The sequence below is a fragment of the Argiope bruennichi genome, chromosome 4 (genome assembly GCF_947563725.1).
Source record: "Argiope bruennichi chromosome 4, qqArgBrue1.1, whole genome shotgun sequence".
NCBI lineage: Eukaryota > Metazoa > Arthropoda > Arachnida > Araneae > Araneidae > Argiope > Argiope bruennichi.
The window spans coordinates 67,693,690-67,710,479 of record NC_079154.1 but is presented as its reverse complement, the minus strand read 5'-3'; the positions used below and the strand labels follow the sequence as shown (position 1 = coordinate 67,710,479).

The window sequence follows — 16,790 nt, the reverse complement described above, 5'->3', positions numbered from 1 at the left end:
TCCAACGGACATGGACAATCCCAACAGGATAATGCGCCATCCTACACGTCTACAGTAGTTACGAATGGCTTGAGGAGGACTCTTCTGAATTTCGTTTCCTCTCTTGGCCACCTAATTCCCCTGACATAAACATTATCGAGCATATCTGAGATGTTTTGGAAAGTGCTGTCCTTAGGAGATCACCACCACCTAGTACTCCCATGGCTTTGTGAACTGCCCTGCAGGAATCATGCTGTGAACTGTCTATAGAATATCTTCACATATTAGTTGAATCCATGCCACCCCTTATTGCGGCACTTCTGCGTGCTCGTGGGGGCTCTACACGATATTATATTGGTGTACCAGTTTTTCTGGCACTTCAGTGTATATTGGTCATTTATAATCATCTGTAAACAAATAATAAACCATTTCACGAAAAAAACTACTGATAAAATTAAATGATGCAATTATTAACAATTCAATACTGATTTTTAGTACTGATAATGTTATCAATAAAACTTTATTTAAATAGGTGTCTGTCAGACTGTTGACCACTCACTATTGTGGAGGTGCCGTAATAAACGAATACTGGGTTTTGACTGCTGCTCATTGTGTGAAAAGGTAATGTATTCTTTATTATTACAGTGAGTACTTTATTACTATTCCTTATTTAAATTATTGATTCTCAACATGTGGAGAAGTCGAGAAGGAATTAATAGTGAAATCAAAATAGGAAACTGTGCAATCGGGGAATTCGACAATAAGATTCTTCCCTTCAAAATAAGTAAATGAATATTAATAAAACAATGTATATAGATGCAATTAATTACAATTTTTTATGCATTTTTTTTTTTTTTTCTTTTTTGAAAATAGTAATAGAAAGCATCAAATCAAAACTTATGTGTTTCAAATATTAAAAAAGTTAAGAGTCGTTGGTTTAATAAATATTTTTATAGCATTTAAAATTACAATAAAAATTATTTTTGCTTTACCATTTTTTTAATTTTGTTGTTTTCTCTTATGAATATATTAGGAAGTAAATGAAGAATAGATGAATATATTTATCATCGAAGTAAGAAAGCTGTTGTTTATATTATTCTATTCATTCCCTTTTTTATTATGTGAGAGAACATGTTGATTTGTTTTGAGGTTTTTGAAGCCTCAAACTACGTAGGCAACAAATTGGTGATTTCTCGCTTTTGAGGCATCAATTTTTCACTTTTAGGCTTATTAGAAAATAATGCAAAAGGTTGTCACATTTGGCGGTTTATCGCCAACTAAAGTTACAACTTGATTTCCAAATTATTCATTCTCTAAATTTTTACGAATTGCCTTAATTAATTTAAGTCATTAAACAGTTAAAACCGGTTTGAAACGATCACGAGACTATCAGATTATGCATGCGTCGATATTTAGAAAAACGATGGGGTTTTTAATCTCAAAATCGGTCGAGCTCCAAAACTTTGTTTACCAGCTAGAAAAATTGAAAATGAAAGTTTAAAAAAATTATCATATATATTGTTACGAAATTTCCGGGGATTCGTTTGGATAGTGGAAGTTATATGGTGTGGAGAACGCTCAATCAGCAGTAGAAAATAAAACAACGACGTTTATTTACACGAAGACACACAGGGCAGCACAAAGACGACAACTATATACAGCACAGAGAGAGACAATTATCTTCAGCCGCGAGGCGTGCAAACAGCAGCACACAACATTACTACTGCAGACAGTAGCGCACAGCTTAGTTCAGCACTAGCTTGACTCCGTCGCTGCTCTGCTAATCCCTGGAAGACCAGTTCTTCACCGTCGATTCCGATGACTCTACTCTGGCAGCATAGACTGCCTTCTTTTATAGGTCTCAGGAGGAGGGGATAGAAGCCTTTCAATCAATCAGGAACGTTCGAGGCGTATCTCGGTTCCTAATGGACGGATCGTGAAAATTCTCGATGTTTCGGGTTTAATCTATTTTGGCAGCAAATTCGTCGCCAAATGGTCGCCAAGCTCATGGACCTCCGACGTGATACCCGGACTCCGTCTAATACAGATGACTGTAAAACTGTCTTTCTGATGATGGAACCAACTATGCTGGGAAGCCGCATCACAGATTCGTAACAATATATATATATATATAGAGAGAGAGAGAGAGAGGAGGGGGGATAGAGACCGATAGAGAAGTCTCGTGATTATTTCAAGCCGGTTTAAACTGGTTAATGACTTAAATTAATTATGACAAATAATGACTTTAAAAAATAATGTTCTCACATGATAACTTGAAATTTGCGATCGTAGATTCATTTTTTTTCTTGAAAATGTAAATGTGTTTTTGAAAATGTAAAGCGTTATATGCACATGATTAATCGGATATTTTCGGTAATTAAAGAATAACTAATCTAAAAGTTTTACTTTTATGTATTTGTAAAAAATGGCAGCTCGTGTATTTTAGACGTGATGGAGTTTTAACCTATATTATATTGCACAGTGATGCATATCGACATAACTTAAAATTCAGTTTGAATAGTTTAATTATTTTAATATAAATAAAAGCTATTTTGGTTGTATATTCATACATGTTTCACATCTCATAAACGATTGGTCCGATTTCAACCAAACTTTGCACACTTATTCTTTAAGACAAGAAAAAGAATACTGTCGGCCTTTCAGAGTGCAAAAGGGAATTAAATATTCAATTAATTATAAATTAATAAAATGTATGTTTTTCTGCAATAAATTGGGAGAAAATAATCTCTCAAGAAATATTTTAGTGTCTTCTTAAAATTTAAAACTTTTTAGTTCTAATGATATTAATTCCATTTTTGTAGTATTTCTTTTTACTGTTATTAATTTTTTTACTTAAATAGGTTAAAATTAATATTAACTATAGACTACTCTACCACTATTTTTAAATTTTTATTTTATTTTAATATCTATTAGCCCAATCTTTATTTGTTTTCATTGTAATTTAACAATATTTAAAAGCATGTATAAAACAATAATTTAAACGGAGTTAAGAAAAATAAAGCCATTGCCAGCTAACCGATATTCGACGACAGCAGCCACTTCAAACAATGAAAAATTAAGCAATATTTTACTTTTTGTCCATAATAATTTCGAAATAAATTGATCATTCTCAACATTTTTTAAAATTTTGTTTTGAAAAAGTTTTAAAGGTTTTTTTTTTATTTTTATTAAAGTAATAAATGCAGAAATAGTTTCTACTTTAAAAATATTATAAGTGAAAAGGTTTTAAACCTAAGCACCACGTATATCAATTAGTAAGTTAAAAAATAATTATGATTCGATTTTGTATTTGATATAAGTAAGTTTTGGCTAAGAGATTGTTGACTAGGAGACCAAGCTTTAATTAATTTTATTCATAATTCAATTTCAAAATAAATTAATTGCTTATAATTTTTCCAATCTTAATTTCCAATATCTTTTCCAATCTTTATTCTCCATTTGAAAAATTTGCTCAACTGCAATACAGCAATTTAAAAATTAATCAGCAATATCAAAAACATACACGTATAGAATGATTATTTTCAATTTTATTTATAAAGGAATTTTATAATAAAATGCTCTTAAGTCATTTTACTACTCAATGGTGACCGCCCGGAGGGGGGGGGGGCACCTCGAAATGAGGATGAGATGCTTCCGGTATGGTGGTTGGATCTCGCCGCTCTGGAGAGTACAAAAAAAAAAAGGTGAGGGATCTGGAACCTTCCATCGATGAAGGGACGTAATTCTTTCGGGAAGGGTTGTACCGTGGCCGGAGATGGCCCTTAAGACTCAACCACAGTTCACGCCAGTGCTGCTACTGCAGCGGCCCGGTCATTCAGTATTTTATCCGTGTCTCTTCGGGCGGGTCGGAGAGTCAGAAGTATGACTTACTACTCAATTGTTTATTTTACAAATTTTTAATGCATATATATATATTCTTTCAGAATTAATAGACTTTTATTTAAATGCTAAAAATGGAAACTTCAACCTCCCTCCCTTCCCTTCTCTTATCTGAATGCGCAATACAGAAGATATTTTGGGTGGCCAACTCAACAATTTAAAAGAATAAAAATCCTCTTATGCAATTTTTTTTTATTTGCATGTGAAATTTCAGTGCAACTAGTACGCAAAATTAAAGTATGATGAACTTGGATTATTGAATTAAAAATATTTATAATGAGCATTATTTCGAAAAAGAAAAATCAAACCTTTATTCAACCTTATTGTGGGATAAAGAATTTCGTTTCAGTTTGAACAGTAATAAGAAATGATGAAAATTAGAAGTGAACTTTTACTATTCTTATTCCCCCCATATAATATATAATATGAATTTATTTTTCATTTTACACTTTGCCATTTTCTTTACTAATTCTATGCATTTTTATATATTGGGAAATTTCCTTTGACTAGAAAATTGCTGTTTTTAAATTGTTATTTTCGGATTCTATCTCTAATTATATCGTAAAAGGCGTGATCGAATTTAACCAATACTGTTCGCTTCTCTGCACCAAAATCCTTCCGTACGCGACAAAATCCATTTTTAGATTCAAGCAGAGTCTCATATGAAAGATTCTACAATATCCTCATAAAGAGTACATGGCAGATTCGGTAACCAGAGAAGTCACCTTAAAAGAATAAATCTTCAATTCAACTGTCTGAAAAATTAGTACTCAGTTATTTCCTTATTTCTCTTCTGATATGTGTTGGTACTCCATCATACTAGAATCCTGTTTTCTGTTGGAACATTTTCTCTTAAATCTGATAGATTTTCTGCGGAAGCCGGTCAGTGATATAAAATGCTTGATAATTCCTGCCCAACATTGGTTAAAAAGCGTCGTTTAAAAATAAATATTCGGCCATACATTCTCAAAGTGGATGTAATTTTCTCTTCGCATGCGAAGATGCTTCGTGTGTGAAAAACCTAGTCGTCAATAAATTTCTCTGCACTTCACTCTTTAGTGGGAAACAGCAAATGAACGATTCAGTGCACCCATTGCTTGGATTCTCTGAAGAGGATACAAGTGTTGTCCGTTGGAAATTCTATCTTTTTGTGGATCGTGGAGTGCCATATGTATGCACCTAACCCCTTTTTCTTGTACTAGAAAGACCTGCTTCACACATGTCCTTTTCACCACTCCTTACAACACCTGCACTAGACCTGACAGAAAGAAAAGGTTCCGGTTGAACGGTTTTACGATTGTGCAACCGCCATCGGGAAAAATGGTTGTCTCTGTATCTCTCACAGACTTTGCATCTCTTAGTCTTTGTATTGATCTTCCATTCTTTTGTAGCTATATGGATGAAACATTCATTGACTTTTTCTTATTTGTAATTTCTTCTATCACCTCAGAAACTAAAGCTGTGGATAACTGCTGTTAAAAATAATGAAGCATATATATGGCAAATAAATTTGCATAAGGATTTTCTTTTCCTGAAATTTAGGTTCGTAGCTTTCTTTTCCTGAAATTTAGGTTCGTAGTTTTTTTCAAACGGAAAACGGCTAAGACATATCTTTGGGGAGGGATATGAAAACGTTGATTTACACGAATGAAAAACAGTACTTGGTTTGGTATGTTAACCACTTGTTATAGGTTCAAAAGTATACAAATTTCTATCCATAACTGCAGAATTACTTTATGTATGCATACGAATTTTCTCTTTTAAACGATGCTTTACCATTATTTTTATTTTTTCAGCATCTGCCTTTTGCATGATTTTTTTCCCTTAATCCTTTGAAATAAAATCTGGGGAAAAGAAAACATTTTCAACAGTAAATTTTATTAAGTCACTTCTCTATCCTTCGATCAGTAATATTAGTAATAAATTATTTTAGGAAAAAGACAGTAATGTTGTCCTGAATACAATATTACGAACAGCATACCAAAAGCATTCTTTGCTTTATTGTAGACAGCTTAGTTTTTATTTAATGGATGGCAAGTCAGACAGGCGCCCCGTTACAGAAAAGCAGCATTGCTCTCTGCAGGCCCAACTTTCAATACCTTCACGTACAGTGGAGAAGCTCATTCAGTTATCAAATTACAGAGTTTTGGTCTAGAATGCAGTAATTCCTTTTAAACGACCGCTAAATTAAAGGCCAATTATTTTTTAAATAGAACGACATAAAAATAAAAACTTTAAACATGTATGAATGCATGTATCATCTTAATAAGAGGTACTATTCATTTTCGGATTCGGAAACTTTCCGAGCTTTTGCGCATGCTTCAGAACCCCCTTATTTCATCAAAAAATAGGCGAGAGGAAAGATGAAAGAAGATGCATACATTTACCAATAGGGTGAATTCAGATTATAAGCGCAAATAGGAAGCACAATAACCGTTCATTTTTCTGCGTACCATCGCTAATCGAAGTACAGTCGTCAGGAAGGGCTCTTAAGATCCTGAAATGAATATGACAGTAAAAGAAATGAATATGGCTAGCATTTGCTCGAGACAAAAGTAGAGGAGGGGGGAATCTTTGCAAAAACCTTTGTTATTTTCTTCCTTTTATTATAGGGCTTTTAAAAACTCAAGATTTGCAGCAAACACATCAAGGTTTCAAAAGCAACAACCGAGTACTCAAATTGTGTCTTTCTTTCTTCAGATACAGTGCTCGTTACTTCCGTGTGCGTATGGCCGAGGACGACATCAGCGTGGATAGATTTCGACCAGACATTGACATCCATGTAGCCGAGGTCTCAATCCACCCGGATTTTGGACGTCCCCGGCGCTATAGTAATGACTTGGCTCTTCTGAAGCTGAAGAGGCCTCTGGTCTTCGACGCCTACACGCAGCCCATCTGTTTACCAGACCCAGACCAGGACCTCGAAGGCAGAAATGCAACTGCTGTTGGATGGGGATGGATGAACGAAATTGAAAATGGTGAGGATATTTATTATTAAGTTTTAATGGATTGATACTATAGTATAACTTTGTGAATCTTTTTTCATTCTGGCCATATATTACTTTGTTGTAAATGTTTGGAACTTTTACATCTTTCAAAAGTTACTAAGTCGTTAGATCAATTTCTATATATCTGAAAAGCAATAATTATGCTTAACGTGATCATTCCGGAACTTAAAAATTTTGATAAAATTTACCGATTGATAACATTAACTGAATATAATAAATTAATTATTTTTATCGTGTCAAAGGAAAAGAAAATAATAACAGTTAAAAATATTCAATAATTGTTCCTTATCGAAGTTCTTAATATTTATAGGCTGTTAAGAACTTCAATTCTGCCTTTAAAACAAATCAGCTCTCGGTTCCCCACCCTCTTTGGTATCATAATTCAATGACATATGGCAGTGATTTATGACTGTTCAACATATTTTAAGCCTAATTTGGCAGCTTGGCAGACCATTTAAATCAGTTTAGAACAAGCCAACCCCATCCCATGGAAAAGATAATTCCCGGATGTTTCTTTACAAAGGAAGCAAGAAATTCTACAAGAGCCAATCTTTAGCCTTTAAGGCTCTATTTAAAACTGATCATGTTAATCCACATATTGATTACACTGAACGAATATTTTTCTGTACATTTGAATGTGTCGGTTCGAGACCTTCTTCTTCTTGCGTACAGCCGACCACCCCGCCACCACTGAACGTAGCAGTATCGACAGGATTTGTTGTGGCCGACTGCTGTCTTGAGCATTGTCCATCCTTGCATTGACCGATTTGTCAAACTGAGATTCTCCTCGAGGTAATTGGCCACAAAGTGGTCAATTACTGTCCTTCTCTTTTATCTACAAACTCTCAAATAGTTGGTAAAAAACTGACAATTTTCGACATCATGTCCTTCAGAATTTTAAGATTACCTGGTACCATCAGTACTGTACTAAGGTCATTATTTAAAATTTTCAGATTTTTTCTTAACTCCGAGATTTTAATACATTCCTTTAAATAGTGGTAAACAGTACCGATTCCTCCACAAATGCATTTATTGTCCTGCATTCTTCCAAATCTTTGGAAATATGCAGGAAATCTCCCATGTCCTGATATAATTTGAATTATCAGTGGATGGTATCTTCTTATTTTTATTTCCGGATTAGGAATAAAATCGAAAGTTACTCTTCCTTTTTTGGACATATACCATCTGTCAAACCATTGCAGCTTTATTTCTTCTCTTAATTCCCATTTTAAGACACCATTTGATTTGGGGACAACCATATCAACACCCTCTTTCTGTGCCGCCAACTTTGCATATTGATCCGCCTTTTCATTACCATATATCCCAATATGGGCCTTAACCCAATTCAACTCTATCCACTTGTTAGTTTTTACACTTTTTATCTTTTCTTTTATCGTCCATATTTCCTTATTACAATTGTGAGATGATTGTATGGCTTGTAGGACTGAGAGAGAATCTGAAAAAATTGAGCACTTCTGTCCGTCTTCCACCCTTTCACAATATTCAATGGCCATCTTTAAAGCTTGCACTTCTGCCTGGAAACTTGTGGCATGGTTCGATAATTTCACAAGACTTTTATCGATTTCTTTCCCATAGTAGTATACTACTATTGCAGCTCCTACTTTATTTTCATCTTTTGAACCATCCGTAAAAATTTCTATTCCATCCATATCTGGGATTTTAATTTGAAAACCGTGAATAAACCATTCTGCAGGATGTTGTTCGAATTTGTCAAAATACATCTCATAATCTTTTTTGCTGAAGCATTTGTTTCCTATTTTAACTTTATTACTAGAAGTTCTTATTTGAAATTTAGTGAAAATTTCCGTTGCTCTGAGGTCCATTGGCAAAATTCCCGTTATCACTTGAAGGGCTTCTGTAGAAATGGTTCTATAAGCCCCAGACATAATGATGAGAGGGCGCCGTTGGATTGAATTTAATGCTTCTCTGATTTTCTTTAGATTTAGCCTATGTCCCCATGCTCCGTGCCCGAAAAGAACAAATGGCTCAATGGCCCCAGTGTAGATTCTTCTTAGATGGTATTTCTTTTTTCCATAAAATTTATCCACAACTGTCACTAGTTTATATGTTAATACATCCACTTTTTTCTTGACCTTATTAAAATGTGACGTAAATGTTAATTTACTGTCCCATGTAACTCCCAAGTATTGTCGGTTCGAGACCAAAGGATTCGGATAATATTAAGAGGACGATAAAAACATTAACTGTGATTACATTAAGTGGTATATTGAAAGAACATATTTGCACAAATTTGTTAAAATGAGCTGAATGAATCACAGAAAAATTAAAAACGAATACTGGATTACAAATTTAACAAAGCGTACTTTAACCTAAATTGCCAGAACATGTACATTTATAGTCCTTGCTTTGCTGTTAGAATTGAGATAGTGCATCATACTTATGAAATTTAGCACTTTAAAAAAAAGTCGTTCTACTAAGAATATTTATAGAATTATTGAAGCAGTTTAGCTTGAATGATATAGGAATAATTATTTACCTAGCGCGAAATGTATTCTAAGCGAACGATTCTAAAACAAAATAAAAAACATTAAAAATGTTTATCAGGTTAATGAAATATAAGAATGTAATTATGAATGTAATGCTGTTCATACATTATCTGAGTAGAGTTATATTTCTTTGAAACTCATTGTTCAAAAATAAACAGATTCTTTTCCTTGATATTCTAATAACAATATATCTTTTCAAAAATTTTAAAAATGATGTATTGCACAGCATGTTATGGAATCTTTATGCGGATTAACATACAGGTTAAAAATTGTTGAACCGCCAAGAAATATTACAATTTAGGGATGTTTAATTTTTATTTTGCCAGTTTAATTCTATTTATCGTTAGAAAGTCTTAGGCTTTGATTTTGCAGGAAGTTGTTTTGACCTCAGATGTGATTTCACTTACGAAAATTTATCTCCCTCAGCGAAAGCCAAACGTTTGCAGAAGGTTCAAGTTCCAATCCTAAACAACACCATCTGCGAGAAGTGGTATGCAGAAGTTTACAGCAGCTACGTTAGAATATATAATTACCAAATATGCGCTGGATACAAGGAGGGTGGAAAAGACGCTTGCCAGGTAAGTTCCTTGTATAGCTTCAAATTATTCTTATCGAATCAAACTAACATGGAATTTTTAATCCTTTCATCAATTTATCAGTTATGTTTTGGATACAAACAAAGGAGAGAAATATGATTACTTCTTGAGTTATATTTTGTGCTATGCTAATGCTAAAAGAAACTAAAGATGCTGTACTATGCTAAAAGGAGCTAAAAAATCTAGAATTGCAAAATGGTTTCTCAAATGCTAAATGAAATCTACCTTTGAAAATTATATTTTGGCAGTTATAATTGTATACTCAAAATAAATTGTAAGTGTGTGCCCATGCGCGCATTTTCTCTTTTATTTATGATGAAAATACTTAATTTGAATGGCTCATTTTATAAATGAAAATTCGTCTGAAATTCATATTTAAAAAATTTATATTCGATCAAAATCATCTGTTTTTATTATTTCAATTTTTTTCATATTTCCTTTACCTCTTTATCCTTTTTTCTCTGCATTTCTTTCTTGAAATTGTTTCTGAGTGGACAAAAAAACATCTGATCTCAAAGACATCATAGATTTTTAACAACTACTTGAATTGTTCTGTAGGATATACTTTTAAATTTACTAAAATATTATCATTACATTACTATTAAGAACTGCATGCAGTTAACGTTTGTGAAAGAGTTTTAGTAAGACTTGTTCTTTCCATATCTAATTTCATACCTCCGCATCTACACACTTCATTACAAGCACTTGCAGTCAGAAAAAACACAAGCTCATTGATTACTAAAGTCATCTTTACCTTACACCAAATACTCATATTGATCAATCTAATCTAAATGACATTTTATCTCAGCTGTCCGAATCTTTATATATTCTAGCTGATTTCGTTCGGGACAATCATCTGTAGGAAAACAATACTAATCACAAAGATGGTCGTCAGATAGAACAGTTTTTAACTGACGATAATTCTTATCTATATAGCAGTGGTGAGTGAACTTATTTTCTCTCACAGACAAAGGGCTGTAATATAATTGGTCTAAAAATATGGTTTTTTATAACTAGAAAAGGATTTAAGTCAACATTGACTATTTTGCAATTGACTTGATCAAATTTATTTATTATATACTAAAGGGTTTCGCCCTTTGCTCGCCAACTCCAATGTTTTTCTTGAATCAGGTTAGAAGGACGTTTTGAGGGATTGATTCTCTCCCTCCAGACAATAAAAGTACATAGAAACAAACTATTTTGAAAATGTAAAAAATAAAAAAGCTGAATTCCAAATAAAAAAGGAAATATTTTAGCATTAGTTAAAATGCGTAAGAAATCTCATCCCAATTTTAAAAGTTTCTGTAGTAATGAAAAATTAAAACATGAAATTAAAACCGTTAAAAGATACTTATTAATATAATATTTTATGTTGCTTAATTTTTACTAAGAGCATCTTTCAAAACAATATTTTAAATGCTACTTACTTTAGCATGCATTATAATTCCAGCTCTAGATTTTGCTTTGGACAATGTTACATATGTCATAAGGTTCACGCTTCGTCCTGCCTTAAACTTGTGGCGTGATCATGTAAAGCATCATTTACTTTTAAAATGCTTAGTCATCACGCTATTGTGGTCTCTTTTATTGTCTATTTATTGTTTGCCCGAAACATGTCAATATGATGTGTAAGTGCCCTCTTTTGATTAATTCCAAATAATTTTTTTTAATAGAAAAAAATACAAAATACCTGTAATCGTATTTAAGCAAACCAAACTTTTTTAGAGCATAATTATTTTTATTAAAGTTTGTACTTCTGTTGATCTTTTCGCTCTCTAATCTAAAGTGTTAGTTTCTCTATGATGTTATATGTCTTACTCATTATCTGTTTTACTTCTTCCACAGGGTGATAGTGGAGGCCCTTTAGTCATGAAAGATGGCGACCATTTTAGCATTATTGGTGTTGTGTCTGCTGGTGTTGGATGTGCAAGAGAGCATTTACCTGGTATATACTCCAGAGTCTCCGTTTTTGTGCCCTGGATTCAGAAAGTCACTGGTGTCAGTTACTGAAATTTGAGACAAAGAAGCTTACATTTCATGTTACTGAAGACCAAAACATTTTTTGTATTAGACTGTTAAAACTGTGGCGTCCAATACTCCATGACGAGCTAACTGTTATTCCATGTAAGAATTGATTGTTTTGAAAGGTACTCGATATGCTTCAAGAAGGAATGTGGTTTGCCTTACCAAAGAAAAATGAAAACTCATCACAGTTAGAAAATATTCGATTAGTTTTATTTCTGTTTTTTAAAAAAATATACGAAATGATATAAAAGTCCCAGCAAGAGAAAAAAATTCGTATTACAGAAAGACAATTTACATCTTTTATATGATTGGTTTATATCGATTGTAATATTATGAAAAACTTTTTCTGATTCCTTAACAAATTCAAATTTGCAGACTGCATTCATCTGGTTTACAAAGAAATTTGCACCCGCTATTAATAATTATTGCTAACAGTTCGAAATAACGATCAGATACTTGTTGAAATAAGACATTAAAAAAAATAGAATATAATTGTATTTCAGTGCAGTGTATATTATCAAGTTATTCTGTTTGATATTCAGGTGCTACAGATATATACATTTAAGAAAAGTACTTACAATTTACATTGTTTTTTTAAAAGTGTTTTTACATGTATAATGCTGTTATTAGCAGTTTTTAATGTTTGGTGCTTGTTAATGTTTTATTTATGCTTTTAATTTACTTGATAAGTGTAGAATATTTATTGAGCCTGCACCTCGATGTCTTTTAGTATTGCAAAGATCTCGATTAAAACTAGTGTTAAGTTAATTTTGAGTAATATCTTGTATGTTAATGTCTGCTGTAATTGAATTTTCTTATTAATAAATTATTTTTAATAAGATATTGAAGTCGTAATTTTGATATTTAAACCTATATTTTGCTTGATGGGTGGGAAACACAAAGGTGTTGTATAATTAGGAAAAAAATGTAATAAAAACATGGCACTGAAATTATCGTGAAGCAAGAATTTCAGCTAAAGAAAACTTTTCATGATACTTCGGTTTCTCTTTTACTCTCAGACTATTTAGCATGATTGGTTAAGAATTTATAATTCTCAACTTCTGTTGTAGATTAGAGACAAATTCATTTAAAAATACAATACATTAAGAACAGTGTTTCGAATACATCTTTTACTGTAATCCAGCTTTAAGTAGACTTACTGTTTGAGATTATCAAACAATCTTGCGTTAAGGAAGTGTTCAATTCTTGTTTTTTAATAAAATCCAATGTCAGCACCATTACTACGTCTGCAGATATACAAACATAAAAAAACAAAAAAAAAAACACCTCTTATAGTTTAATAATAATTGAGATGCTGTTGAGAGATTGGAATAGGAATCCTATTTACTTAGTCTTCCATATCTCAAGACATAATGCCTATTTCCTCTCCTTCTCCTTTTCCTATCGTTTCCTTACATCAATATGGATGTACAGAGGCAAAAAATTCTCACTTTTTATTATTGAAGTAAATTGTTAATGACATTTAAAACCCTTCTAAGTCACAAGAAACCGATTACCGATCAAATATTTTAAAAGACACAAATTGTTCTCAGATTAAATTTCATGAGCAAGGAAAGGAGATAAGAAATTCATTATCTCTAAATGCAACTGCAATTATACGATTATTTATCAGATAAGAAGTAACATTTTGATACCTTTAAACAAAATTCTGCAATTTTCATTTCGAATTAATCAAATAAATTAGAATTACAGGTGGTACTTTAACATAATAGGAAATTCCAAAAGCAAGGTAAAAAATTAAATTGATGAAGAATTCGAATTTTAGAAATTTGCAGCCAAGTTTCAATATATACTAATAGATAAACAAACAATTGTAAAATATGTTTTGCTGAATAATGGCATTTAAGCGATTTTTTTAGGTTGTCGAAAAATAGGAATTATCAGCTTTGAAAGATAAAATAGTGCTTTTTTGTAATTGTTAGACATAAAGATTAAATTTTGTCGAAACAAAATTATGACAATGCACAAATAATCAAGAACACAAACATGAATTTAAGAGAGGAGGTGAAAAAAATTGTTTTTCTCACTTTCCGAACATAATGCCGTTTGAAATTTTTTTAAGACTTCATTTAAAAGGATTATAAAACAGTATAAATTAGGATTATTTAAAAGAGTGCAAGTTACTACCTGAAATGATACTAAGTATCAAGAGATCAATTAATGACTGGAGAAAAATACTACAGTGCCCGAAAAAATTATAAGGACACGCGAAAAATCGCCAAATCTAGAAGCCTTGTTTACAGAATCGTATGCAAATTTTTGCAGCAAAAATAGAAGTAAAACTAAAATATTTTATGCGTAAAGTAATTAAAATTTTCAATTTTAAATCTGCTAAAATTTAAATTTTGATTTTTGAACCTAAAAGAAAACGGAAAAAAGTATAAGGACATAGCTTTTTCTCCAGTAATTATTTAAAAATTTGCATATTTGAAAGCATAAAATGACAATTCCGAGTTAAAAGATTCATTTGCGAAAAGAATTTCCCATTCGGCGACTTTCAGTGTGAATTTTTAAACGATTCCCAAAGGAACTCAACTTTCTGACTCTGAAAAAGGACAAATTGTTGCTTTTCGAGAATGTGGATTAAGTGGATGGGAAATTTTAAAAAGAATCGAGAGATCTAAAACGGTGGTTTATAATTTACTAAAAAATCCTGGGATGTATGGTATGAAAAAGCGAACTGGGAGACCAGAAATTCTCACTCGTCGACAAAAAAGAATGATTGTAAGGAGAGCTTGCGAGAAAAGAGAAACCGCAAATGAAGTTAGACAAAATTTGAGTTTACCATGCTCAACAAGGACTGTTCAAAATGTTTTGAGTAAACATCCTCAAGTTTCTTATGGGAAATTAGTGTCACGCCCCCCCCCCCCCTCTTACAAATCATCATAAGAAAAGAAGAGTTTACTTTGCCAAAAAATACATTTATCTTGGTCAAAAGTGGGCTGATGTAATTTTTTCGGACGAAAAAAAAGTTCAATCTTGATGGACCTGATGGTTTTCGTTATTTTTGGTATGATCTGCAAAAGACAAAGGAAGTGTTTTCCAGGCGTCAATATGGTGGTGGCTCGGTTATGGTATGGGGCGCTTTTGCGGCAAATGGAACCATTCCAATTGTATTTATTAACCGTAAAATGAATTCGGACAGGTATGTTGATATGTTAGGAGAATGTTTGTTACCTGAAGTGCCACTAACTACTTCAGGGGACTATATTTTTCAGCAGGATAATGGTTCGATACACGTTTCTACGGGTGCAAAACTCTGGTTTGAAGCTAATTCTGTAAATTTACTTGATTGGCCGGCAAGAAGTCCCGATCTTAATCCAATCGAAAACTTATGGGGACTTCTAGCCCGAAAAGTTTATAAAAACGGCACACAATATCAATATAAACAAGATCTTGTCGTCGCTATCAAAGACGCTTGGAAAAAAATATCTGTGGACATTTTAAAAGATCTTTCAGGATCTATGACCTCTCAGCTTATTCAAGTGATTGAAAAAAAGGTAGTTTTCTTGATTATTGAAACATTTTTTAAGTATTTTACAACATGTCCTTATAATTTTTTCCGTATTTCCTTTAATGTTAATTTTTGTAAAATCAATATTTTGAAGCTAAATAATGTTTTTTATGTGGTATAAGTGTTATCACAAAATTATGCAGCAGAAGTAAGAAATATAAAAAGTTCACTTAGGTGAAATGGAAATAAAGCATATTTTCATGCAATTACATGTTGTCCTTATACTTTTTTCGCGCACTGTAGATGTCAACCAGTGGCTTTCACAAAATGATTAAAAAAAATTATGGCAACAAAAAGACTCGATATGGAGAAGGGCGAAAAGAAGTGGACATTTCAAGTATTGAATATACTGCTATTGCTGCCAAAGATTTAACAAACCATTCGCCTTATGATAATTTAAGTGTGCCAAATATTTCAAATGAAGTCGCCAATACTTCAACTTTTGCACTACTATCAATACAAAATTCAAAGGGTGCAACAATTAATACATAGTGAAACAGAAAATTGGCCATCATTTGTGTTATGTTTCCTTGCACAAATGAATGTGGATGGATGAAGCACATTTTTGTTTTAACAGACAAGTGAGCACACACAATTGTCGGATTTGGAAGAAAGAGGATGTTGCTCAAGAAGTTCCATTACATGCAGCTAAAGTAACAACATGGTGCGGCTTAACAGCTACATGTATGACCATATATATATTTTTTGTGGAATAACACCTATAGAATGCATTATATGTTCTGTAAATGGGAGAAGCTGTCTCAGTAGTTGTCAAGTTTTGTGGTTCTCGAGTTGCAACAGCCTGAACTGTCTTCAAAATACCGTTTTTGTGAGAAATGGCCCACCACCTCACATTACTCGAACAATTCGGATTTTTTTTTAATGTAATTTCCTTCAAGATCGTATGATAAGTATAGATAAGTATGATCGTATAAATCAGGTCACTACGATCACCTGATTTAACACTATGCGATATTTAGCTGAGAGTATTTTTAAGATTTTTTTTATTTAATACAAATGTCAGACGATCTTTGATCTGAAGAATGGTATTTAGGCTTCACATCCGCTCAAATCTACAGGACAGTTTACACTATACAGTTAAAAAAAAAACACGTCAGAGAATAAATGCACGATTATAAATAATGGAGGGTTAATTGAAAAAGCGTAATGCTATTTTTCTTTATTTTGTCTGTGCCGAACGGCATAATTTATTTTTGTT

General features: G+C 32.4%; 1 protein-coding gene across 2 annotated transcripts in view; it reads left to right on the top strand.

Moving 5' to 3' along the window:
* The window catches only part of LOC129965937 (serine protease 33-like), a 47,627-nt gene extending 34,782 nt beyond the window's left edge, over positions 1–12,845 (top strand). For both annotated transcript variants that reach the window (XM_056080237.1, XM_056080236.1), the window contains 4 exons: positions 512–600; positions 6,580–6,857; positions 9,842–9,993; positions 11,857–12,845. In XM_056080237.1, the coding sequence (XP_055936212.1) occupies positions 512–600; positions 6,580–6,857; positions 9,842–9,993; positions 11,857–12,021 (684 nt within the window). In that variant the 3' untranslated portion in view covers positions 12,022–12,845. The remainder of the gene's footprint in view (positions 1–511; positions 601–6,579; positions 6,858–9,841; positions 9,994–11,856) is intronic.
* The last annotated feature ends 3,945 nt before the right edge of the window (positions 12,846–16,790 follow it).